Below are 22,305 nucleotides of genomic sequence, written 5' to 3'. Positions count from 1 at the left end.
AGAGGAACGTTGGACCATCGTCACGGGCCCTGTTCACCGCCTTCCACCGGGGCGGCAGAATCGGGCGTTATCAACAACTCCATCACTATCGCTCTATCGCTCGATCATCTCCACACTTCCCATTGTCCCCTGACGAGATTATCTGGCCATGGTGGAGTTGCAATCCATCTTCAAAAAGGCCTACTGGTCGCTGGCCGCTGCTGGTCTTGTGTACATGAGCTTCGTCTGCTCCATGACCTATCCGACCGTCCAACGAGCGTAAGAGCTCCGATCCATACGGGCGATGGAGACCGCTGATGCGCAATGACAGAGCTCTCTACGTGAACAAAATCAACCCTGCGCTGTGGCAAGATGTCAATCAAGTAGAGAAATTCGGATTTTTGAGTAGGTCAGAAAACTTTTCTCAGAAGGCGCAAGCCATTGACTTGGCCAGAGACACAGGTTCAACCCTTCAATTTGACTACTCCGGATAACGAGTCGCTCTACACATGGCATCTCCTCCCACTCCATCTGTGCCGGGAGCATGAGGAACTGCTCAACGCGAATGAGCCGTCGGGCCCCGCAGAGGACTATACCCAGAGCCCGGCGTTTCGACTGTTGGCGGACGACCCCAACGCTCGTGTGGTAATCAGCTGTGCGTAATCCTGGACGGTTGAGACAAGCCGTGGGCAATTCACTAACGATCTGTGCTGGTCAGTCCACGGAAACGCCGCCCACATTGGCTCCGCGCAGCGACCAGAGATCTACCGTCAGCTCCTAGGTCTCTCGACGCCAGCGAACCCCGTCCATGTATTCGCAATGGACTACCGCGGATTCGGCATATCAACCGGTTCCCCAACCGAAGAAGGCCTGATCACAGACGGAGTATCCCTCGTCAACTTCCTCACCGCCGGCCCTCTCAAGATCTCTCCATCCCGCATCGTCATCGTCGGCCAAAGCCTCGGAACAGCCGTCAGCGCAGCGGTAGCAGAGCGGTTCGCCTTCGGATCTCCCGATCCGACAGCCATCCAACCAGCAATCAAAGACCCCGAACCATTCGCCGGCATAGTCCTCATGGCATCATTCAGCAACGTCCCCAGCCTCATCGACTCATACAGCCTCAAAGGAATCGCACCCCCAATGCTATCTCCCCTCATGGGCTACCCGCGCATCCAAAAGTGGACAAAGGGCCACATCCTCGACCGCTGGGACACAGCCGCGCGCGTCGCACGACTAACAGGCACCGGGCCAACCGCCGAGGAGGACTCCAGCAGCGCATACGCACAGAAGGGCCTGGACCTGGTCATCGTCCATGCATGGAACGATGACGAAATCCCATGGTACGAAGGCCACCGGGTCTGGCTGGCCGCGACGGGCGGAAAGCAGAAGAGTCCCCCGGGTACTATTGTCTACGAGCGAAAGGACGCCAACGGCCCTAGCGAAGTCCGCGTCTGGGAGAACAAGCTGGCGGATGCGGTGAAGAGGGTCCGGTGGGAGCGGGTCACCTACGGTGGTAAGTGGGCAACACTGGATACAGAAGAACACGGACGCTAATCTCACATGCGCTGCTATGTAGGTCATAATCGCGTCGCTACTTTCTCGGCCGCCACACTCGCTGTGCTTCGGGCTTTTGAGGAATGATCCACCTCTGCTTTTAGGATCACCTTGGTGATGTATAGATTTGCTACATTTGGTTTAAGACCACGCGATCTATAGCAGACGGTGCTTGGCACCAAAAGACCCTTACAATAAAAACCACACTACAAGAACAAACCCGATCTAGCCAAACAAACACCTGAATTCATATTGACACAATACCCCAACTGCAGTTATGAGAGGAGATAAAAACCTAACCAGAACAAAATTCGAAAGCATACATATGTACATATAGAGTGTCTGTCTGTCTCACCTGTCCCGACGACGATATAACACACCCATCCGGTCTATATCATACACAGAAAACAGACGCAGTCACATTTCGTTCTAGAAAAAAAAAAGAAAAAAGCGAGAAAGTTTTCGATATAAAACGCCCACAGGGTCTATCTGTCTGTTGTTGTTGTTGGAAGTAATACATGGCGCCAAATTAAACGGTTAGGGAAAGAATACACATCGACTTCGTTTGGAATACATGTCGAGAAGGTAGGAGGGGAAAAGGGCGGGGCGATATGTCCGAGATCAACTGGGCGAGAGCTGACCGCGGGTTATGTAGTCGAGGGGGGGAGAGGGAGCGAGGAGAGTTGGCCATTTATTTCTTGTGGCGGTCGGCCTGGGCCTTGAGGTACTTCTGGATGAGTTCCTTCCTGTAGACGCGATATGATTAGCATTGAGGGCGGACAAGAGGAGATTGGGGGAGGGACTGTAAGGGCTGAGTGGAAGGAACGTACTGTAGGTGACCAGGAGCCCTCTCGTAATGGCTGAACTCCATGCTGTATTCACCCTTGCCTTGGGTGGCAGCGCGCAGGTTACTGCTGAAACCAAACATGCCGTTCAGACTGCAGTCGGCATAGATGGTGACTTCATCGACACCGACCTCGGAATCGTTGATGGTCGCACCACGCTTGTTCAGCAGCGAAATGAGATCACCCTGGAACTCGGCCGGCGCGGTGACAACGGTCTTCATCAGAGGCTCCAGGACGGAGGGGCCGCTCTCATTGAACGCCTTGCGGAAGGCCTGCTGCGTAGCGTTCTTGAAGGCCATTTCGGAGGAATCCGTCATGTGGGTGGCACCGTCGTTGATCACCATGCGCGTACCAAGCACCTTGTGGCCGATCAGAGGACCCTTCTCGCAGGAGAGGTGGAAACCCTTCTCACAGGCGAACAGGAACTTCTCCGAGATGCTACCACCGACAATCTGTTCCTCGAAGTTGTTCTCCTCGAGCTTGCCGGTGGGTTCCATCCAGCCGACGACACGGGCGTAGTCACCCGGACCGCCGGACTGCTTCTTGAGCAGGTGGTCGAACTCGACACGGCCGCCAATCGTCTCGCGGTAGGCGACCTGGGGCGGGCCGGTCTCGCAGTCCACGCGGTATTCGCGGCGCATGCGCTCCAGGTAGATGTCCAGGTGCAGTTCACCCATACCGGAGATGAGCGTCTGCTCACTCTCGGCATCGTGAGTCACGCGGAAGGTGGGGTCCTCGCGCTGGAATCGGGCCATGGCCTTGGAGAAGTTGGCGCCGTCCTTGTTGTGCTTGGGCTTGATCGACAGGGAAATGACCGGCTCGGGAACGAACATGGAGGACATGCTGTAGCCCAACTGCCCGTCGGTGAAGGTATCACCGGAGGCGCACTCCACACCGAACACGGCACAGATCTCACCGGCTCCGACTTCGGAGACATCCTCCATTTCGTTGGAGTGCATGCGGACGATGCGAGGGATCTTGACCTTCTTGTCGTTGCGAGCGTTGAAAACATTCATACCCTTGCGGAGGGTACCCTGGTACACGCGGATGTAGGTCAACTGGCCAAAGTTGCTCTCCTCCAGCTTGAAAGCCAGACCAACCATGGGAAGCGAGTTGTAGGGCACGAGTGCCACGGAAGCCTCCTTGCGCTTCTTGTCCAGGGCGAGATTCTGCACCTCGGAGGGGTTGGGCAGGTAGTCCACCACACCGTCCAGCATCGGCTGCACCGACTTGTTGGCCAAGGCCGTGCCCATGAACACGGGAGTGAACTTAAGGCTGATGGTGGCCCGACGAATGGCGGCTTTCAGCTGGTCCTCCGTGGGCTGCTCCTCGAGAATGAAGAGCTCGGCAATCTCGTCATCGACATCGGCGAGGGTTTCGATGAGCATCCTTCTGCGCTCGATGGCGATATCCTTCACCTTGTCGGGGATCTCGTCCGTCACGTGGATTTCCTCACCACTCTCTCCCACGTTGTAGTGAGCCTTCATGTGGATCAGATCAACAATACCCTCGAACTCGTCTTCCGCGCCGATGGGCACCTGGACGGCAGCCGCGGGAATCTTCAGCTTGGAGTTGATCTGGTCGACGGCCTTGAAGGGGTTGGCACCCATCCGATCCATCTTGTTGACGAAGGAAATACGGGGCACGTTGTACCGTTTCATCTGTCGATCCACCGTGATGGTCTGCGACTGGACACCGGACACGGCGCACAGAATCATGACGGCTCCGTCCAGAACGCGCAGCGCTCGCTCGACTTCGATGGTGAAATCGATATGGCCGGGGGTGTCAATCAAATTGATGTGGTACTTTTGGTCCTTGCCCTCGGCGTCCTTCTTCACCCAGTCACAAAAGGTGGCAGCGGACTGGATGGTAATACCCTTTTCGCGCTCCAGGTCCATGGAGTCCATCTTGGCACCCACCGCATCACGACCACGAACCTCGTGAATGGCCTTGATACGACCGGTGTAGAAGAGGACTCGTTCGGTACAGGTGGTCTTACCGCTGTCGATATGGGCCTATCGTGAAACTCTTGTTAGTGGATCGGTCCGGTTTGTTGCCCCCAACGACCCGGAAGCCTTACCGCGATACCAATGTTTCGCACTCGGGACAGTCGCTCGGCCTCGACGGGATCCAAGTTCTCGATGATGGCCTGCTGGGACAAAGTCTCGGGGTTGGCGGCGGCGGCTTCAAGACTAGAGGAAGTAAACAGATTAGCTTGAGTAGACACCAAGAACAACGAGAACAAAACAGGCAACAGAAAGAGAAAGAAGGGCATCTGTTACTCACACCGCCGATGCCGTCGCCGAGGCATTGCGTCTCTGGGAGAAGTCCTTGTTCAAGACCGCAGACCGATAGAGCGGGACCGCGGAGGGCGAACGGAAAGCGGCCGTGGACGCGCATCTCTGGGACAAGAAGGTCTGAGACTGCAGACGAACAGGAGCTTTGGTCAGGCCAGAAACGGCACGGTAGGGCAACCGTGTAAGCGAAGGACACCTCATGGCTATTTAACCCCCAGAACACCGGGAAATTGATCGAGCGCAGGTGCTTTGGGGAAACCAAGAAGAATCCACGCGCGAGAAAAAAAGTTCGGGGAAGCCAGGAACGGGTCACGTGGGGAGCCGGATTGGCCACTCAGTGACCAGGATTAAAACGATATCAGGCCATTTACTATGACTATTTTATGACAGCTTGGAATTGGGTGAGAAATAATAGACTGAACTGAACTAGATTATAGAAATATTTATATAAATTTACTTTGATTCGATTGACTGTCTACAAAATTCTCCATGTCTACATCTATACAGAATATCCGTATCATACGTGACAATACGTGCTCACCGCCTTCACTTCCGCGGATATCATGATGTCTTGGACCAGATGGAATACCTCCAATTCTCCAACTGATTCAATGCGATCTGTTCGCCACTCTGGTGATTGTCTAGAATAGTAGACCCAGCGATGCGACAGGGTATGCGATTGCTCGCGGCTGTCTCGCGTGGACAGTCGTCGAAGCTGAGGAAACCGGCCGTCAGCCTAGACCATGTGTGGACTCTTGCATAGATCTTCTGCAGCTGCACTGCTAACACTAAGAGACAGTTTATTCAGAGACAGCGGGTTCTTGGTCTTTGGCGGGAGATTGTCAGGGCGCTGCACAGTCAGTATTACCTTGCTTTATGTTATCTTTATTTTTATTTATCAAAATTATCGTACTTCGAGTCCGTACGCTGACACTCGCGCAGAGATCCCACCGTCATCAACTCGAGATGAACTGCATAACTATGCCCGACATGAGTTCGAGCGACGTCGCGACATCACAGACTTGGTGAGTGGCCAAGCTTTCCGGTAGTAATGAATGTGCGGTACTGACAGGATGCGCAGCAACATATCCGGTACTTGCTTTCGGTATGAATTCCACCGGACCTTTCGAGATCCTAGGCATCTAACAAAGAGCAGACAGGAAAGGCCGAATTTGACACCATGAGACGGTATATAGACGAGCAAGTTGTAGGCTGAGGATGAGATCAAACCACGTCAAAGACCGGCATAGAGTCGGGAAGGCTTCTGGATATTCACTGGCCCCAAAAAAAAGAGAGACATATGTACAATAAAATATGATACCCAAAGAAACATCAGACGGTTCCAATTTCTGCATCAATCACTACTGTCTCGACCACAGCAGCTTCACGGCATCTAATACCCCCACGGACTTCTCCTCGGAGGCCTCAATAGCGGAGCGAGCGGCGTCCGGCGGGGACGGCTTCTTGCCAGCCTCCTTGGCGGCCGCCTCAATGGCCGCATGACGCTCACGCCAGTCGCGGTCCTCCTTATCGCGAATCTCCAACTCGCGCAGCCAGGCATCGCGCTTCTCCTGGCTGTGGCGCTCCTCCACCGCTTGGTCGAACTCACGGCGCTGCGTGCGCTCGACCTTGTAGTACATGCCTCCGGCAACGACGGCGAACAGGGTGAAGCCTTGGGCGTAGATACGGGCGCGGAACATGCGGTTCATTTCGACCGAGTCACCCACTTTCATGGAACGATAGGCGCGGTAGAGCGCATAGCAGGTAGCGGCGCATCCTGCGGATCAAAAATACCAGTCAATCGATGGGCTCGGTCTTGTATGGACATGCAAAGGGTAATAAGAGTGGAGAAATTACCCAGCGGGATCAATGGCTCCTCCTTGAGTCTTCTGCGGAACTTCTGAAGCGACGTCTCCTCTTCAAATTGACTAGATACTCGTCAGAGATGTCCGTACTCGTACACTGTCGGAGTCTCCGGATACGCACGGGCTATCCTCGAAGGACGAGGGAAGAGGTTCTTTGCTCATGCTGACGGTATACGACCAGTATTATCCGTGGACGAGTGCTGTCTGAGGTGAGGATTTTCGATCTTTGCAGGTACAGAACGAGACGACGGTCAAGCAACCGGTTGGAACGCGCACCCTGGGTTCGAGTCAGCAATCCCCTCTCGAGACAACGCACACAACCACACCAATCAAGAAAGATTACCTTTGTTGTGAGACTTGACTGTGCTCCTGCGATGGATCGAGGAGAATTGAACTGTTTTTCACCAGGGACGAACCATGGCATGACGTCGCTCGGGACCGGGGCGGTAATTTTGAAATCCCAGGTACGCTGCCGTACCGGACGGTATCTTTTGTGGTCTCGACTATCATGCTATGCACGATATACAAAGTCAGATACCACGTTAGATATCTATGTATTGGATTATTTCAGATATATACTAAATTGCAGGAATAATAGATAGTCTTCTTCTATATCCTACTATCGTTTACCTATTTCAATAATGATTTTCTTCCCTTGTTTGTAGACAAATAAACAACCAATCGGAGTGGACTCAGGCAGAACCACCGGAATCCCGGCCGTACAAAGTTCCGGACAGCGTTTGCTCCGAGCAAAAGCGGCATCTCCGTCAACACTTGCGATCATCGCTCTCCCCCAGTCCATTTTCCCGGCCCCAATTCCGCCTCTAGATCGGTCTCGCATCTCTCTATCGGCGGCTATAGAGGATCCCGATCTCTCCGCCACAATGCTGTCCTTCCGCTCTCTGTTGCGCCCCTCGACGGGAGCCCTGCGCCAACTTCTCCCCTCCATGATCCGCCAGCCGTTCTCCCACGTCGCCCGCCCATTTACGCAATTAACACGATTGTCTCTCGGTAACGGTCTGCGGAGTCTGCGCGCTGGAAAGGCGCAGACGGAGAATGTGTCTGTTGCGAGTGTGGGGTCCACCGTCCGACAGATTGAACAGGTCCGGGGGATGAAGACACGATCGTCTGTGAAGCGGCTGTGTGATGGGTGCAAGGTATGGATTGGACAATATAGAAGTGGACAGTCTGTTGAGGATTTTTACTGATACTGTGATTCAGCCCGTACGGAGAAAGAACCGCGTCTATATCATCTGGTAAGTCTACGCTCGAGGGACGCTCTGACATGATACTCACAGTTCGGTACAGCTCGAAAAACCCCAAGCACAAGCAACGGCAAGGGAAATAAATGTCATGAGCAGGGGAGGTAGAGAGGAATGCGGAAAGTCGTCGGATGGGACTTCTAGGCTCTCGAGACCGCGGCTTGAGGCATAGATACGTTTGTGGATATACGGCATCGTCTGGATGCCCTTCGGGACTGTTCGCATGTTTATTGTTGACTGGGAATCCACCAGCTGGTTGGTTACGGCGCTTATGTTGAATACTGCTTCATATATGTATAGTACAATGTGCATTTCAATTTTACTTGGACTTTTCACCTGATAGGCAACTGATTGAGCCGCAATCTGCACTGTCTGGATTCGCACCCGCTATCCCTCTGTCATATGGCAGTCAGAAAAGAAAAAGACCTGCCACTAGGCAACTCACTCATTCGGAATGTCAGCCACCGCGGGCCTTGAATGTCGAGCAGTCATATCTGTCTGTACCTCTGAGAACCACAGTGCCAACGGGGGATGCGCACCAGCATTCCCACCAGCCTACTTCTAAACAAGACCAAGGTCAGGAATGTGTCTCCTGGGCTGTCTTTCGCATTATAAAGCTTAGCCCCCAGGATCCTCCTCTGACATCTTCTCTTCCCTCCGCTAGCATCTACCCCTGACCTCTATTTACCATGGTTCGCTTCAGCACTGGTCTCTGCCTCTGGGTCATCCCAGCGGCACTTGCGTCCCCCTTTGCTGGCATATCCCCTAAGAGACACCTTTCCCTGCATTCCGTCAGTGATGACGACTCCATCAAGCACAGCGGAGGCCGTGGCCCATACCTGGATCGCGACAGCGTGGGCATAGACCGCGACACACCAGCAGGATGCTCCGTGGACCAAGTCATCATGATCAAACGCCACGGGGAGCGCTACCCAGCAAAATACGAAGCCAAGCCCATCCTAGACGCTCTGCAAAAGGTGCGCAAAGCAACCATCACCTCCGACAGCGGCGACCTCGCCTTCGTCCGTAACTGGGAGTACTACGTCCCCGACGATTGCTACGATGTGGAGACCACAACAGGCTCCCATGCCGGCCTCCTGGACGCTTACAACCACGGCAAAGAGTACCGCGAGCGGTACGGGGGTCTCTGGGATGGGGAGAACGTCCTGCCGCTGTTCGCGAGCGACTTGCATCGAGTGATTGACACGGCGCGGCACTTTGGCGAGGGCTTTTTCGGCACGGAAGAGTACTTGTCCAAGGCGGCGCTGAATATCATCTCCGAGTCGACGGATCGAGGCGCTGATTCTCTGACGCCCAAGTGTCGTGGGAGTAAACCTGCCTCGGAGGAGATTTGCCATGGTTGGCCGCATGATCTGCCGCAGTTTCATCCGGCTGCGGAGCGCTTGAATGCTCAGTATCCGGGGCTGGATCTGGACTGGAAGGATGTCCTTTGGCTGATGGGTGGGTAGCTTCCTTCCCTATAATCAGGGCTTCCTTTGCTGATTCTGGCCAGCTATGGCCGCCTACGAGCTGAACGTGCGTGACCATTCCGAGTGGATCAAGGTGTTCACCATGGACGAATGGGTCAATTTCGACTACGCGTGGGGGATGAGTTTCTACTATTGCTCTGGGTGAGTATATCCCTGAATTATTCCTCCAGCTTCAGTTTCCACAGTCTTTAACAGCTACGACAGTCCCGGAAACGAGCACTCTCGCGCGGTAGGAGCCGTATACGCCAATGCCAGTCTCGCCATGCTCAACGACGGCCCTGCAGCCGGGAGTCTCGTTTTCAACTTGTATGACACCCTTAGTCCCATCCATCACTACCACCCTCCCCTACTAACCAACCACCCCAGCGCCCACGATGACAACATCACCCCCATAATCAACGCCCTCGGCATAGTCAACCCAGCACACGACCTCCCCGTAGACCAAATTTCGTTCACGGACACCTGGCCACTCCCACAGCTCGTCCCCATGGGCGGCCGGCTCACCATCGAGCGCCTGCAATGCGACGCCTCGGCTCTGGGCGCCGGGGGTCCCTACGTGCGTCTGGTGCTGAACGAGGCCGTCGTGCCCTTCCGCAACTGCGTGTCGGGCCCGGGCTACTCGTGTCCGCTGGGCAATTATACGGAGATCTTGTCGAGTGGGTTGCCGGACTTTGCTGCCGAGTGCGCTGTTCCGCCGGAAGAGCCGCAGTATTTGGACTTTTGGTGGAAGTATAGTGGTTCTGGTGCTGCGAATGATTATGTGTCGAAGGAGTTGCAGAATTGCCATCCTCTTGGGGCGTGAGTTAGGCTGTGATGGAGTTTGTGTGGTTGGGCAAGCACAGTGTGCTGTGATGCTCTCATTTAGTGTCTTGTTGTAACTCTATATCAGCCAAAACCTAATCTATAGTATAATGGTATAGTCGGAAATCAAAAGTGCCTGCACTTCCCATTAGCCGACCCGACTACTAACACTCTGATACAGCCAGTCTCTCCACGTCGGGTCGCCCAAGATCGACCTGACACGGGCTTCGAGCCATTCAGTGTTTCCCCAGAAACCCCAGGAGGCCTGAAATCGGCACCAGTCCACCAAGGCCGTCTCCCAGTGCCGTTTGAAATCTTCCCATTCGTAGCGATCGGGTTCTTCATTGCAGAGGAGACTCTGGCGATACCGCTCCAGCAGTTCCCTCTCACGATCACACATCGTCAGCTCCTCCGGCAGAGGCTCGTCGACATCATCATCAAGCAACATATGCAGCGGGACCGAGCACGTAAACAGCTTAGCCAGGTCACAGACTCCTAGACCCAGTCCAACGTACTGGAAATCAAAGAACGCCACCTCATCTCCTTTGGTCGTGGTGAAGAGATTCTCCGACTTGACGTCGCCATGGATATATGACTCAATATGCCGTCCACAAGGCGTCAAGACCAGCGCTGCCATCTCAGCAATAGACATCGCGGACCCCTCCGGCACCCTGCACATGGCGTCCGACCACTCCGAGTAAGAATCCTCCGCCAAAGAAGCATACTCTGTCCGCCGCGTCGCAAGGTACGTGTACCCGCCATTAAGCCACAGCTTGCTTCCACCAGCAGCATCCTTGCCCCTCCTCCTCCTGGACTCTTCAAGCGGCGGCAATAGATATGCCCCCGCTCCTCATCATCATCACCACCCCGCCGCAACAGCCCCCACGAGCGAGCATGAAAACGCGCCAACCAGCCCAACGCCCCACGCACCTGCACACAATCCAACGCACTCCTCTTCCCACCAGCAACCGGAAACCGCGGTCTCAAATCCGCCATAACAATAGCCATCAGACCGCGGAGTTCCTCCTCCTCCTCTCTCTCTCCCGATCTCACGCCGTCACGCGTCGAAGTCAAACACTTCGCAACAGCAATACCATCACCCAACAGTGGAACCACATCAGCGTAGAAATGTAGCTCCACCTCATAGCTCAGCATCTTCCTCAAGTGGCCCTCGTCTTCATCTTCTTGGCCGCCAGCACCTTTGCGCAGCGGCGGAGGGGAAATGAGCTTCAAGATAAGAGGATACGTGCTCCCCGCTGATCCAGTCGGTACAGCTCCGCACAGCGCGCTGACGTGCTTCGCTGCGGCGTCGGTCGTTGCGCGCGCTGTTATGGCGCATATTTGACCGTAGCCTGCCCATAGTGTCTGGAGTGTTTTGCATGAGACTAGGTCTAGTGAATGGCGTGAGAGCAGGATCTGCGCGACGCGATCGGGAGTCGGCGTCATGGTGATTTGAGCGGGCCTGGCCAAGAAATCACCGCGGGTGTATATCAAGTTGTTGTGTTGTTGAATGGTCGGTTGGAACGATGCCTGATATGTGGAGAAGCCGGGTGGATATCACGTGATATTCTTACATTGATGTAGTAGATGGGTTTAAGATGGGCGCACTTGGTGCAGAAAGGTAATTTAGATTCACTATGGAGTGTTTTGGTCTGATGGGATTGAATCAAGTACATAGGGGTTCCAGGCTCACTTCAGAGTAAAACGAAGTCCACGGTTCCAGGATATCAAATGGTAAAGTGTATAGTAGAGGATTTGTAGCTCTCAAGTAAGCAAGTAAGGTATAAACAGTATTGAATCAGACAGCAAAATCTATGCAATCTCAATCTCCTCCTTTGAGAGTTCCACAGGTGAATTGGCCCCCGAACCCCTCGGCGTCAGAGACACCCCCGGATGCATTCTCTGGACATGCAGGTTAAGATTCCACCGCCGCGAGAACCCATCAGTGCTTCGCTTGCAGGTCCTGATGGGGCAGATCAAGTCTTGCTTGCGGTGCCGGCCTTTGCCCTTCGGTTTGGACCCGTCGTCGTCCGTATCTGGCGCAGCGGAGCTGTTCGCACGCGAGTGTGACTGTCCCTTTGTCGAGATAGCCCGGGAGTGAGGCCGGCTGGATAGAGGTGGTGGTGACGCCGGGGGTGAGGGCCTGGTTTCCTCTTCTGACTCGCTTCCGATATAGCCCCAGCGAGAGCTTTCTTCTCCTTCTTGTTGTACCTCTTGTAGCTTGCCCTCTTTGAAAGTCTGGAAAGACATATCCTCCCCGAATAGCGCCGCGCAGCGCTGTGAAGTTCGCATTACCGCGGCAGAGGGCAGTCCAAGCATGGACGCCACGCCCAAGACCTCACTCCAGTCTCGGACGCCGAGACGGACGCGGCTACGAGACCGGCCTCGGTCGCTTCCGGGAGACCGTCCCCGAGATCTGGTTGAGTCTCGCGACTTCGAGGCGCGGGCTGAATGCGCGTGAGATGTATGTACACTTCGGGAACGAGTGCCGGTTGATGCGCCTCCCCTGGACGCCCGTCGCGTGCGCTTCCTGCCTCGCGACTGGCTCCGTTCTGCGGAAATGGCTGTGCGTTTTTTGGGCGATGAGGTCCCGGAGGCTATACTCTCCGCGTCGGTCGGCGGCTCGCTGGCGCTGTCGTCGGCGGCGAGTCCGCTTTGCCGAGCATGGTGTAGGCCCATGAGGAGACGGTCCAGCTGAGTGAGGACGTTCCTGGTGATCGGACATAGCTGTTGTCGTGAAAGGTCGTCGTCCGCTTGAACAGCCGGTCGTAGAGGAACGCCGTCGATTAGCTCCGGGTCGCTTTCCTCCTCCATCACGCCCATACTCTCATCCTGCGTTTCCGCCTGCGACAAGGCCATGCCCCCTCTCTTCCGAACCAGGGATCTCCCTCTCGACCGCCACGGTCTCGCCTCGAATCTTTCCTTCGCTGTCTTTAACATAACCGCCATGACTGACTCCTCCAAGTCAGCGCTAGGTCGAACATCCGGCTGCATTCGCAGCGTCCACGCTGCATCCTCTTCAATTCGAAACCGCTCATTAACCCTAGGCACCTCGCTAGAAGGTGCCGGCCAGGCGGCCCACCGCCTAGGAGGGACAAACGCATCCGACTCACTCAGCAGCGTTTTACTCCGCGCGGCCTGCCTCGCAATGTCACGGGCCCGCAGCCGCAACGCAAAAGCGTTATACAGATGGGCCGACAAGTCACGCGCACGCATCTCCTCTAGAGCCTGTGCATTCTGACGGTCCTCCGCGGTGATATTCCGCCAGGTGGAGTCCGGCCCGCGGAACCTGTTAGGTCGGTACTCCGGCGATGAGGACAGCGCACGTTCCGGACGGGCGGGAGCCGCCGTCGTCGCATGCGGATTCGACATGTCGTCGAGCATCTGCTCGGTGTCGGTGTCGTCGTCGGTTCCCAGACCGCCATCATCGTCATCATCACTGGCCGTGTACGTCGCGTCGTCGGAAAGGTCGTTATCGATCAGTGGCACCTCTTCCATGATTGCGTCCAGGGCATCCTGGTCAGAGGCGGTGTGCCCCTGCTGCGTCTGTATCGCGGATCCATAATAGTTCAAGGAGTCCGGGATATCCTGACTGCTGGGTCCTCCGAATAATGATTGGTATGGCTGCGCCGACTGGGGCGGTTGCGTAGACCGCGGCGAGCTATTGGCCGGCAGCGAGGACATGCCTCATAAAAGCGCCGGTCACAGACAACCCAGCGAAGCAGTCAAGATCGTACGTGAAAATGCTCATAAGATTTGTACGACTGTAGCTGGAGCTGGTCGGAATCTTGAAATCCTAATCGAACCGCAACTATGGATGAATCCGGGCAAACTGTAATTGGCAGATTTTTCGCGGGTCACCATGATTTGCGGCCGAGACGTGCAGGTACCACACTCGTACTTAATTGAAAGACAGCACAGGCAGTGCCTTTGACATCATCGAGTGAAATAATAGACCATGCGATGGGAGACAGGATGGAATGTCAGTGATCGCTGGACTCGTCGAAAAAAGTCATATCACGTGGTTTGGTGTTTAAAACGCGGGTCACATGATGTATTTTTTGGCATTTAAATATTCAGCCTTCTTCATTGATTGGTGAATGTACCAATTTGTCGAAATATTTGCTAGGTTCTGAAAGCTGGATACTACAAGATACTCTCGTCTGGTACAGGGTTGTGGTGGTTTACGGACTCGCGTACAAAGATAGATATGAAAGCGCAACACATTACTCTATGAACTCCTATAGACAGTACAAAGACGCCATGATGGCCAACGGATATCGTTTCCTCCAAGAAAATGTATAACTTTTATTGCACCGCTTATTTCTCCGACTTCTCCATCTTTCTTCTCTTGGACCGCAACTTCGCCGCCTCGTCGGACGTCTTCTTGTTCGAGTGCATCATCTTCTCGAGCAGCTTCCGCTTCTTCCGGCTCATCATCATCTTCTGTCTCTCCAGCTCCTCCTCTTCCTTGCGCTTCTTGGACGCCATCTTCTTGGCCTGAGTCGACTTCTTGCCCTTCTTGTCGTCGGCGGCGCCGCCATTGGACGAGAACGGAAGACCGGCGGCTTCGGCCTCCAGCTCCTTCTGGTGACGTGACCGCGCAGTCTCCTCCTCATCCTCGGACTCGGAGGCAGCGTCGTCCTCGAGACCGTCAAAGTCTTCGATCTCCTCCTCGCTTCCGCTCTCGTCATCGTCGGAGTCAGCAACGTCCATATCAGGGTCGGAGTCATCCTCCTCGGAGTCGTCATCTTCCGCGGAGGCTTCAGCCTTGGCATCCGCCTTCTTGTCCTCGGTAGCGTCCGCCATCTCTTCGTCGCTCTCTTCCTCATCCTCGGCGATCTCCGCTTCGCCTTCCTCCTCCTGCTCGGCCAGAGTGGCGCGAGGATCGTAGCCGCCCTTGGAGGGCTTGACCCACGGGCTCAAGTGAGGGGGAAGTGTGGCACCGGGGGCGTACAAATCAGGACGGAGCAGCTTTCCGTCATTGATGCAGTCCCACACCCACTGGGGCTGGACGTAGGTGCGACCCGGGATGCGCGTACCGGGCTTGACCTTCGGAGTGGCACTGTTCTCGGCCGCGGCCGGGATGGGGGGGAGGGCAGACTCGGGCAGGGCAGGTCGGTCCACGATCTGGTGAGTGATACGGCTATCGGTCTCGTCGTGAGTGAAGGCCCCGCTACCCAGCACTTCGTCCCAACCAATCCGTTTGCAACCGAACGAGCGCAGAAGGAATTCTAAAGGCGCCTTGGGGGCTTCGCGGGAGATGTAGAAGGTGAACGGGGCGAAGAGCGCACCGGCTTCCTCGACACTCAAATCGGGCTGGGGCAGGGTATCGGCCTCGGGCGCAGTAGGCTCGAATTTGTCAATGGCGTCCGTCGATTCCTCGGTCGTGTCCACCATCTTCTCATCCTTGGTGTTATCAAGACCCGCGGACTGGATCACCTTGTCCACCTTCTCCTGGACCTCGCGCGAGACTTCCTGGTTGGCAGAGCTGCCGTTGGTCTGCTTGTTGCTGGCTTCGACGGCCTTGGGCGCGTCACCGACGGAGCGACCTTCGAGGGTAAACGCGGCCAATTCGGCACCCGTGTCGTCGCTGCGGGTGTCAAACTTGGGCGGGTATCTCAAGCCGAGGGTCGAGTACAGACGGTAGTTGACGAAACCCAGCAAAGTCGTGTAGAACTCCACAAACGTGGCCATGATGCGGTAATCGACGTCTCCATTGACGCGCTGGACGAAACGGTAAGGCACCAGCCACATGATATCCTGACCCTGGATGGTCGCCTGGTAATAGATACCCTTGATCGACAGAAAAGTCTTGCGCAGGGAGTTGGTGGCAATCAGGTAGTGCTGGAACTCGTGGCACAGGCGCTGGCAGAGCGCAATGGTCTTGGGGGGAACATGCGTGGTGGACGGCAGGCTGGCGAACAGGAACAGAAGCGACAAGGCATCATCGAGGTCTCTGAGGGCGTCGATGAAGGTGGGATAGCGCTCCTTGACGATGTGGTCCAGCGTCATGCGAGGCGCATGGTGCTTCTCCAGGCGGGATGCATCGCCGACTTCTCCGCGACCCAGAGACCGGGCGATCTTCTTCGCAAGCGACTTTTGCTCACGGAACTTCCTCAACAGCGGCTCATGGAGGAGATACTGGATGTCTTTGGTGTAATAGAACGTAGTACTCGGGGTCGAGGTCTTGGAGGCCTTCTTCTTATTCCGCGGCTCACGAGGGTAAATACCTATTCCAACGCACGAGCTTCGTCAATATCGGTAACCACAATACCACAGGGAGTCAACCATTGACCGCACACAGCAGATCAATGCGACCAGGACAAGACATACCCTTGAAGATGCATAGTCGACGGAAGTCGGGCAGCGAGATCTGAAGTTTGCGCACCGCCTGTGTTCTGGTGATATAGTTTTTGGCCTGGCCAGAGGTTCCTAAAACCAGTTAGTTTAAACCGAAAAGATCCGTAAAGTCCATTGAATCAAATAGCATACCCTTCTTCTTGATTTTGCCCATTCTGATGGATGATGGTGTGGTGGTAAGGGGGTTGTTATGGGGAGGGAAAGACTAGAAGAGAAGGACCTTTTTTTTTCTGATAACAGAAATTTTGCCTCGATAAGTTTTTCTCTTTTTTTTTTTTTTTTTTTTCCGGAGCAGGAGCCTGAGGCATGAATGGTCCGTGCACCGCGGAGGTCCGATCTTGGCAGCCCAAGGCCACCTACGGGTAAACATCGTCAATAGATTGACTTCAAACAAGTCCAATCTGGTGGATACAATGCTCTTGGGGAGTGTGTTCTAATTTTCGTGATGTCGCTCGATCGCAGAAAGGCTGGGGTTTTTGCCGCGGCTTTTCTCTTGCGCCTTCTTCTTATCGTCCTTTTTCCCTCTCTCCCTGACTTGTTGACGGGCCGAGTTGAGGTCTCGACCCCGGTTAGCAGTTTCAAGAGACGTGAGTAGTCGCGCGAAGTAGCGTTATAATATTTGGGGAGCTGCAGTGCTGATATTTGTGGAATTAGTTCAGGAAGGTCTTTTCCTATACACGCGGAATGTGTCCCCTTATGATGGAGGTGTCTTTCACCAGGTATGAGCAGAGGCGTGGAGCCCCAGTCGATCGTCCGACTCCCTCGTGCTGACTCTATATGACCGATAATAGGCGCCACTTCTCCTTCCCATTTTTGCTCTGCTCCCCAATTCGAGGGATAGTCCGCTGCCGAGTGTGATCTTCTACTCGTTGATCGACCTGTTGAATGCGAATGCGTTGATCGCCATCTCCGATTCGGGACAAGCGGTTTCGGGGAGGTTCTACTCGGCACTACGGAAGCATATCAGATGGGACGGGTTTGCGATTGCTGCATGGTCGGTTTATTCTCAACATTGGGTCACGGAGGGGTTTTGTGCTGACGAGGGTCTAGGTTTTTGTTCAACCCCTTCACTATCGCAACATGTTTGGGCCGGTCAACCATGGTGTTCACCACCAGCGGAATCCTCTACGCAGTCAGCAGTGCGGTCAGTGGCAACAGCTTCAATGCGATGCTGGCTTTGGGATGGGCGTCGTACCTGTCCATCTACCCCGCGCTGTTATTCATTCCTTTGGTTCTCCTGTGCTATGACGTGCGCGCGCAAAGAACCAAGGCCGCTCCTGGACTCGCCGTCTTCGTGTTGCAGCACTTGGCGGTCCTCCTATTGAGTGTTGCCGGTCTACTGGGAATGTCCTTCCTGATTATCGGCAACTTTTCACAAATCATCTCTGCCACGTACGGCTTTCAGCTCCTCGTGCCGGACTTGACGCCCAACGTCGGCCTCTGGTGGTACTTCTTCATCGAGATCTTCGACTCTTTCCGAGAGTTCTTCCTCGGCGTTTTCTGGCTACATCTCACCGCATATGTGGGTGGGTTGACCGTGCGATTGCGACGTCAACCGCTTTTCGTCTGTACGGCTCTGCTGGGAGTGTTCGCCATCTTCAAACCCTATCCTAGTATCTCCGACGCTTCCTTGTTCCTCGCACTTCTGCCACTCTATCGACACCTCTTTCCATGTAAGTCCTGGTCAACCACTTGGCTCGCGCTGTACTAATACCAAGCAAGTGATGCGCTATACGTTCTTCGCGGTCGCGGCGATTCTGTACGCCACCCTTCTGGGTCCCGCGTTCTACCACCTGTGGATCTACGCAGGCTCCGGGAACGCCAACTTCTTCTATGCCATCACGCTGGTGTGGAGTCTTGGACTTTCAATCTTGCTGGCGGACACCATATTCGCCGCCCTCCGAGACGAGTGGGAGCTGGAGAACCCACATCTGCGGGGCAAGGATGTGAAACAAGTGTAGTGCACAATTCCGTAGCTTCATCATATATACTATGTATCTGCATCATCCACGCCACCCGGCCAAGCCATCGAGATCATAAGCGTTTAGACAAGATCATGTAGTCCGGCTCATGTACCACTCCGCTCCGCAAACGGCGCGGCCTTGGCGAAGACTCATCAACCACATATCCAAGCGCATTATAACACCGCACAGCCGCCTCATTCGAACAAAAGCAAGTCAGCATCGCCTGCTCCAGTCCGACCCTGCGTCCTACATCCTCAAAGGCCAGCAACAACCACCGCCCCAGCCCTTGACGCTGCGCCTCAGGCTTGATATGGACCTCGTAGCAGTAAATAACCTCCTTCCCATCCTCATACGTAACCATGAACGAAAGAAACCCCACGAACGGATCCTTAGCCTTCCCACCATCGGCATCGTCGCGGGCAGTCGATGGCGACTCGCGCCCTCGAACAACAATATACCTCATATCGGGCAACCGCATCTCCTTCTTCTTCGCCACAGGCGCCCACCCAATGCTAGAGTTCTGGTACGCCTCAGCCGAAGTATGCTCGATGAGCTGAAAGCACGCTTCGAGCTCTTCCGCGGGGATATTATCCGCAGTGTACAGCTCTGCAGTGTACGCCTGACGAGACTTCTCCGACTCATCGTCAGCCCCTCCCGCGGTGTCGTTAGTGGTCCGAGGAGGAGACTCGAAGTTGAGGCCCTCCAGGGGCACATAACGCGAGATAAACTCGTCGATCGGGAGTTGGTTGGTGCGCTCGACTAGCGGAAATGGCTTGGGTTCTGGGACGCGTTATAACGCGTTCTATGGGAGTGATGGTCACATAATGGTTGTGGGTTACTCACCCTTTGTGGTGGTGGTTGTCTTGCTATCGTTGATTGTCTGCTTTTTGGCAGACGTTCGTCTTGCTTTGGTTACTCGGGCTCCCTTGACTGGGGTTGGCATGTTGCTGTTTCTTTTTGGTTCCACTGTATAGTACGTGATGCAATTGTCGAATCCCACTAAACTAAAATGCAGATAATTGGAATTTTGAGTGTATATTGGTTGTTGGAGAGGGGATGTTGTTTGGTATGGGGAGTGTAGAAATGAAATCGGGTTACAGGATACATCCTGTCCGACGCTTTTCTCGGTTCCGCCATTGACCAACAAACAGGATCATCATTACAGACAGACCTTTATTGGTTTGACCCTTTCTTTTATTTGGCTTGAAGATACCTTAGTCTATTTTCAATCATGTATTTTGTGGTAGAGTTATTTCTCTTTTGGAATATTCAATGTTTCTCCTATAATATTTCCCTGTCTTGGATATATAGCGTATGAGACCACCACTACTAGACTATATATATTGCCCAAAAGAGATATTTCCCCACCAACACTACTATCAACGCTGCGCAGCAGCATGCTCTTCAGCGCGCCTCTCAGCTTCCTCAGCTCCGACTTCACCAAAAATATCTACTCCCCAGCGGAAAGGAAAGTTATAACGCTTATTACGATCCATATTGTTCAAGGCTTCGAATTCGGCGTCCGGGATGACGAAGTCTGCGGCTTTTAGTTTAGGCAACCTAGCATAAAATAGAGCAGCAGGAAACTATACCTTGAAAATTGCTCGCAATCCTCGAAGGCGTGACGCTTTTGGAGAGGACTCCTGTACCGCGCTGGACAGCCCAGGAGATGAGCAGTGCGGCCGGGTCTTTGTTCAGCTTGGCTGCGAGTTCCTGCACAGCAGGGTCATCGATAACTCTGCTCATTGTCAGTGGTGTCTTATATTATATGCAAAGAGAAGAATATACCGTGGGAGCTTATGGCTATTGTTACCCAGCGGGCTATACGCGACAGGAAGGATATTCTGCATCAACGATCAGCATAGTGGCCCACAGGTACTGTTTGAAAGCCGCATACTTTCTCCTTCAGGTAAGCAACAAGTTTAGGTTGTTGGAGATAGGGATGGGCTTCGATTTGATTCACTGCCAGTGGGATCTTGGCAGTCCTGAGGAGCTCCTCGATCTTTTCGATGGTACAATTGCTCACTCCGATGCTCCTGATCTTTCCTGCCGCGACAAGCTTTTCGAGAGCTGCCCATGTGTCGCCGATGGGAACGTCTGCCAACCGGAATCGCTTCGTCACTGGGTCGGTCGGGGCAAGCGTTTCGTTGGTATACTCGAACGCCACGGGCCAATGTATCTACAACTGTCAGAAGACGAGGTTGTCATCGGAGCTTTGTCAGTCGCATACTAGGTATAGATCAAAATAGTCCGTCTGCAGATCCTTCAAGGACTTGTCGACAGCTTCTTCAACATGCTCGGGATGGTGATGGGTGTTCCAAAGCTTGCCGGTAATCTGCCAAACACAAGGAAATGTTAGCGCTGACCGATTGTTTCAGTATAAACTGGACAGAGAAACATACAAAGATCTGATCGCGGGGAACGCCGGACTTCTTCCATCCATTTCCCACTTCGTGTTCATTCAGATAATACGCGGCAGCATCGATATGACGATATCCCACGCGTAGGGCCGTTTCGACAGCATTTTCCACCTCATGTGGTTTTGAGAGCTATCCTTGTCAGTATTGTTGACTAGGAAGAAGCTTATGTGGGGCTTTACCCATGTTCCGAGACCGATTGCAGGGATGTTGTATCCCGAGTTAAGCTTGAAGCTTCGCCCTTGAGCCATATTGCTAGTTCAACTTGGTGGGAAGATAGTCTCGTGCTTGTGTCTACGGAGTTACAATTATAATATGGACATTGGACATTAGGAGATGGTGGAGGAAAAGAGAAGTGAGATATGACGCAAGAGGGGAATATCTCGGGCATGAAGTATGCAGCAGACTCTTTACCCCTCATCCTTGCAGCTCCCGCCGGTACGATCACACCTTCTTACAACTACACCGTCGCAAGGCGAATAAGAAGAGCTTCTTGGATTATTCGGTCAATGGGGGCAAATGGTCGAATCTGGAGTTTGAAAGAGAGATCGTCGGTACAAGTGTTTCCCCTCTCTACATATTTCGAGACCTTGGAGCCACCCCGCAAAATAACCTCACTATCTCGAAAGATCATGATCACATTGCTAACATCACTTGCTCAAGTGGACAAGAGGTTTCCATTCATACCATGATTCAGTCCTGGGATCACGCCAACAATATCACGTGTCTGTCACCTACGGCTTCGATATTCGGATACCGCAAGTCGTTGGACCAAATGAGCTGAAATTATGTCCCTGCCAAAGCAAATGGTGAATCTCTCCTCAGACTTCGGACTGCATGCATCCTTTATGGTTGTCTGATCGTATCGACAAACTTTGCCTGCCATCCTCACGACGCTGTTCTGGTCTTAATCAAAAGATGCGGCATACCGGAAGAGGAGGGTAAATCCAAGCCCGAAAGGATCCGAGGGACGCCCGTCCCACTTGAAGGATCGTTTCTATGCCGACCAGAGAAATACCCTGTCAATCATCAAGAAGACCCTAAAAAACGTTCTTCGTGGAGTCGATATCCCCCCACCCGAAAAGCTCTACAAAGAAGTTGGGCGATTGTATGAGACCTTCGGGAAGTTTTCCCTCACTTTTTGGCCACTTCGGAGGGTTTATGGAGTGACTTCAGGCCGATACCCACTGCATCTGTCACCCACGAGTCCACCACAGCAGCTCGACTGCCAGATGAGGAAATGAGGACGTGGGTCCGTTTGTCAGCGGGAAGAGCTTCAGTGGAGACCGAAAGATTCTGATTTGCTGATAGCGACGGAACTCTTCATCCAGAACTATCCGGTGCACCGGTGGACCGGCAGTGGTGAAAATGGACTTGTGGGCATTCATCATAGTAGTCATGGTGGGTGGGGAGAGGACCCTTCCCCACTTACGTCAAGACGCCGCAGCTTCTTGTATTTATACTCCGC

General features: G+C 54.0%; 12 protein-coding genes across 12 annotated transcripts; 5 read left to right on the top strand and 7 right to left on the bottom strand.

Moving 5' to 3' along the window:
- Positions 1-128: 128 nt before the first annotated feature.
- P168DRAFT_272984 (alpha/beta hydrolase) lies at positions 129-1,854 on the top strand. The gene is made up of 5 exons (XM_024835350.1): positions 129-258; positions 311-384; positions 434-634; positions 698-1,492; positions 1,556-1,854. Exons 1-5 carry the CDS (start codon positions 149-151, stop codon positions 1,618-1,620), a joined length of 1,245 nt encoding a protein of 414 aa, XP_024690683.1. The 5' UTR covers positions 129-148; the 3' UTR covers positions 1,621-1,854.
- Positions 1,836-4,915, bottom strand: P168DRAFT_329059 (elongation factor G). The gene is made up of 4 exons (XM_024841420.1): positions 4,665-4,915; positions 4,459-4,570; positions 2,364-4,393; positions 1,836-2,279 (listed from the first exon to the last, which is right to left on the bottom strand). Exons 1-4 carry the CDS (start codon positions 4,874-4,876, stop codon positions 2,225-2,227), a joined length of 2,409 nt encoding a protein of 802 aa, XP_024690682.1. The 5' UTR covers positions 4,877-4,915; the 3' UTR covers positions 1,836-2,224.
- A 421-nt stretch (positions 4,916-5,336) lies between these two features.
- Positions 5,337-5,891, top strand: P168DRAFT_320645 (LYR motif-containing protein 2; the record flags this gene model as incomplete). The annotated part of the gene is made up of 5 exons (XM_024840380.1): positions 5,337-5,420; positions 5,475-5,532; positions 5,618-5,700; positions 5,757-5,780; positions 5,832-5,891. The coding sequence occupies 5 exons, from the start codon at positions 5,337-5,339 to the stop codon at positions 5,889-5,891; spliced, it is 309 nt and encodes a 102-aa protein (XP_024690681.1).
- On the bottom strand, positions 5,849-6,721 carry rcf1 (respiratory supercomplex assembly factor RCF1). The gene is made up of 3 exons (XM_024837542.1): positions 6,662-6,721; positions 6,533-6,603; positions 5,849-6,452 (listed from the first exon to the last, which is right to left on the bottom strand). The coding sequence occupies exons 1-3, from the start codon at positions 6,700-6,702 to the stop codon at positions 6,037-6,039; spliced, it is 528 nt and encodes a 175-aa protein (XP_024690680.1). The 5' UTR covers positions 6,703-6,721; the 3' UTR covers positions 5,849-6,036.
- Positions 6,722-7,345: 624 nt separating this feature from the next.
- On the top strand, positions 7,346-8,131 carry P168DRAFT_306288 (50S ribosomal protein L36). Its single transcript, XM_024839014.1, has 3 exons — positions 7,346-7,697; positions 7,762-7,796; positions 7,849-8,131. Exons 1-3 carry the CDS (start codon positions 7,425-7,427, stop codon positions 7,886-7,888), a joined length of 348 nt encoding a protein of 115 aa, XP_024690679.1. The 5' UTR covers positions 7,346-7,424; the 3' UTR covers positions 7,889-8,131.
- Positions 8,132-8,491: 360 nt separating this feature from the next.
- Positions 8,492-10,094, top strand: P168DRAFT_272975 (histidine phosphatase family protein; the record flags this gene model as incomplete). The annotated part of the gene is made up of 4 exons (XM_024835349.1): positions 8,492-9,263; positions 9,316-9,433; positions 9,497-9,598; positions 9,659-10,094. The coding sequence occupies 4 exons, from the start codon at positions 8,492-8,494 to the stop codon at positions 10,092-10,094; spliced, it is 1,428 nt and encodes a 475-aa protein (XP_024690678.1).
- A 119-nt stretch (positions 10,095-10,213) lies between these two features.
- P168DRAFT_272973 (uncharacterized protein) lies at positions 10,214-11,577 on the bottom strand. The gene is given in 2 exon segments (XM_024835348.1): positions 10,214-10,939; positions 10,957-11,577. 2 exon segments carry the CDS (start codon positions 11,537-11,539, stop codon positions 10,242-10,244), a joined length of 1,281 nt encoding a protein of 426 aa, XP_024690677.1. The 5' UTR covers positions 11,540-11,577; the 3' UTR covers positions 10,214-10,241.
- Positions 11,578-11,734: 157 nt separating this feature from the next.
- On the bottom strand, positions 11,735-14,035 carry P168DRAFT_292190 (uncharacterized protein). The gene has a single exon (XM_024837541.1). It carries the CDS (start codon positions 13,775-13,777, stop codon positions 11,906-11,908), a length of 1,872 nt encoding a protein of 623 aa, XP_024690676.1. The 5' UTR covers positions 13,778-14,035; the 3' UTR covers positions 11,735-11,905.
- A 291-nt stretch (positions 14,036-14,326) lies between these two features.
- nop7 (mRNA-binding ribosome synthesis protein NOP7) lies at positions 14,327-16,647 on the bottom strand. Its single transcript, XM_024841419.1, has 3 exons — positions 16,589-16,647; positions 16,430-16,528; positions 14,327-16,326 (listed from the first exon to the last, which is right to left on the bottom strand). The coding sequence occupies exons 1-3, from the start codon at positions 16,608-16,610 to the stop codon at positions 14,414-14,416; spliced, it is 2,034 nt and encodes a 677-aa protein (XP_024690675.1). The 5' UTR covers positions 16,611-16,647; the 3' UTR covers positions 14,327-14,413.
- Positions 16,648-16,860: 213 nt separating this feature from the next.
- Positions 16,861-18,457, top strand: P168DRAFT_257136 (GPI-anchor transamidase subunit GAB1). Its single transcript, XM_024834539.1, has 5 exons — positions 16,861-17,043; positions 17,111-17,175; positions 17,248-17,450; positions 17,507-18,129; positions 18,179-18,457. The coding sequence occupies exons 1-5, from the start codon at positions 16,902-16,904 to the stop codon at positions 18,415-18,417; spliced, it is 1,272 nt and encodes a 423-aa protein (XP_024690674.1). The 5' UTR covers positions 16,861-16,901; the 3' UTR covers positions 18,418-18,457.
- Positions 18,444-19,471, bottom strand: P168DRAFT_272960 (N-terminal L-serine N(alpha)-acetyltransferase NAT4). Its single transcript, XM_024835347.1, has 2 exons — positions 19,264-19,471; positions 18,444-19,200 (listed from the first exon to the last, which is right to left on the bottom strand). Exons 1-2 carry the CDS (start codon positions 19,361-19,363, stop codon positions 18,491-18,493), a joined length of 810 nt encoding a protein of 269 aa, XP_024690673.1. The 5' UTR covers positions 19,364-19,471; the 3' UTR covers positions 18,444-18,490.
- A 254-nt stretch (positions 19,472-19,725) lies between these two features.
- Positions 19,726-21,109, bottom strand: P168DRAFT_329049 (aldo/keto reductase). The gene is made up of 7 exons (XM_024841418.1): positions 21,020-21,109; positions 20,823-20,969; positions 20,651-20,755; positions 20,318-20,599; positions 20,209-20,264; positions 20,013-20,158; positions 19,726-19,957 (listed from the first exon to the last, which is right to left on the bottom strand). The coding sequence occupies exons 1-7, from the start codon at positions 21,086-21,088 to the stop codon at positions 19,800-19,802; spliced, it is 963 nt and encodes a 320-aa protein (XP_024690672.1). The 5' UTR covers positions 21,089-21,109; the 3' UTR covers positions 19,726-19,799.
- Positions 21,110-22,305: the final 1,196 nt, after the last annotated feature.

This window comes from Aspergillus campestris (genome assembly GCF_002847485.1).
Source record: "Aspergillus campestris IBT 28561 chromosome Unknown P168scaffold_10, whole genome shotgun sequence".
Classification (NCBI taxonomy): Eukaryota; Fungi; Ascomycota; class Eurotiomycetes; order Eurotiales; family Aspergillaceae; genus Aspergillus; species Aspergillus campestris.
Note: the sequence above shows the minus strand (reverse complement) of the source record. Positions and strands in the feature narration are given on the sequence as shown.

Excerpts from the sequence above, each read along its gene's own strand:
- P168DRAFT_329049 (XM_024841418.1), bottom strand. The coding sequence starts at position 21,088 with ATGGCTCAAGGGCGAAGCTTCAAGCTTAACTCGGGATACAACATCCCT. Across the intron at positions 20,600-20,650 it reads ACTATTTTGATCTATACCTA|ATACATTGGCCCGTGGCGTT; the intron begins GTATGCGACTGA and ends TGACAGTTGTAG. Across the intron at positions 19,958-20,012 it reads GATTGCGAGCAATTTTCAAG|ACTTCGTCATCCCGGACGCC; the intron begins GTATAGTTTCCT and ends TAAAAGCCGCAG.
- P168DRAFT_272984 (XM_024835350.1), top strand. The coding sequence starts at position 149 with ATGGTGGAGTTGCAATCCATCTTCAAAAAGGCCTACTGGTCGCTGGCC. Across the intron at positions 259-310 it reads TATCCGACCGTCCAACGAGC|AGCTCTCTACGTGAACAAAA; the intron begins GTAAGAGCTCCG and ends GCGCAATGACAG. Across the intron at positions 385-433 it reads AGAGAAATTCGGATTTTTGA|AGACACAGGTTCAACCCTTC; the intron begins GTAGGTCAGAAA and ends TGACTTGGCCAG.
- P168DRAFT_329059 (XM_024841420.1), bottom strand. The coding sequence starts at position 4,876 with ATGAGGTGTCCTTCGCTTACACGGTTGCCCTACCGTGCCGTTTCTGGC. Across the intron at positions 4,571-4,664 it reads TCGGCGACGGCATCGGCGGT|TCTTGAAGCCGCCGCCGCCA; the intron begins GTGAGTAACAGA and ends TACTTCCTCTAG. Across the intron at positions 4,394-4,458 it reads TGCGAAACATTGGTATCGCG|GCCCATATCGACAGCGGTAA; the intron begins GTAAGGCTTCCG and ends GTTTCACGATAG.
- P168DRAFT_257136 (XM_024834539.1), top strand. The coding sequence starts at position 16,902 with ATGTCGCTCGATCGCAGAAAGGCTGGGGTTTTTGCCGCGGCTTTTCTC. Across the intron at positions 17,044-17,110 it reads GGTTAGCAGTTTCAAGAGAC|TTCAGGAAGGTCTTTTCCTA; the intron begins GTGAGTAGTCGC and ends TTGTGGAATTAG. Across the intron at positions 17,451-17,506 it reads GGGTTTGCGATTGCTGCATG|GTTTTTGTTCAACCCCTTCA; the intron begins GTCGGTTTATTC and ends ACGAGGGTCTAG.
- nop7 (XM_024841419.1), bottom strand. The coding sequence starts at position 16,610 with ATGGGCAAAATCAAGAAGAAGG. Across the intron at positions 16,529-16,588 it reads GGGCAAAATCAAGAAGAAGG|GAACCTCTGGCCAGGCCAAA; the intron begins GTATGCTATTTG and ends AACTGGTTTTAG. Across the intron at positions 16,327-16,429 it reads TCGACTATGCATCTTCAAGG|GTATTTACCCTCGTGAGCCG; the intron begins GTATGTCTTGTC and ends GCGTTGGAATAG.
- P168DRAFT_272973 (XM_024835348.1), bottom strand. The coding sequence starts at position 11,539 with ATGACGCCGACTCCCGATCGCGTCGCGCAGATCCTGCTCTCACGCCAT.
- P168DRAFT_306288 (XM_024839014.1), top strand. The coding sequence starts at position 7,425 with ATGCTGTCCTTCCGCTCTCTGTTGCGCCCCTCGACGGGAGCCCTGCGC. Across the intron at positions 7,698-7,761 it reads GGCTGTGTGATGGGTGCAAG|CCCGTACGGAGAAAGAACCG; the intron begins GTATGGATTGGA and ends ACTGTGATTCAG. Across the intron at positions 7,797-7,848 it reads AACCGCGTCTATATCATCTG|CTCGAAAAACCCCAAGCACA; the intron begins GTAAGTCTACGC and ends AGTTCGGTACAG.
- P168DRAFT_272960 (XM_024835347.1), bottom strand. The coding sequence starts at position 19,363 with ATGCCAACCCCAGTCAAGGGAGCCCGAGTAACCAAAGCAAGACGAACG. Across the intron at positions 19,201-19,263 it reads GACAACCACCACCACAAAGG|AACCCAAGCCATTTCCGCTA; the intron begins GTGAGTAACCCA and ends AACGCGTCCCAG.
- rcf1 (XM_024837542.1), bottom strand. The coding sequence starts at position 6,702 with ATGAGCAAAGAACCTCTTCCCTCGTCCTTCGAGGATAGCCC. Across the intron at positions 6,604-6,661 it reads TCGTCCTTCGAGGATAGCCC|TCAATTTGAAGAGGAGACGT; the intron begins GTGCGTATCCGG and ends ACGAGTATCTAG. Across the intron at positions 6,453-6,532 it reads GGAGCCATTGATCCCGCTGG|GATGCGCCGCTACCTGCTAT; the intron begins GTAATTTCTCCA and ends TTTGATCCGCAG.
- P168DRAFT_292190 (XM_024837541.1), bottom strand. The coding sequence starts at position 13,777 with ATGTCCTCGCTGCCGGCCAATAGCTCGCCGCGGTCTACGCAACCGCCC.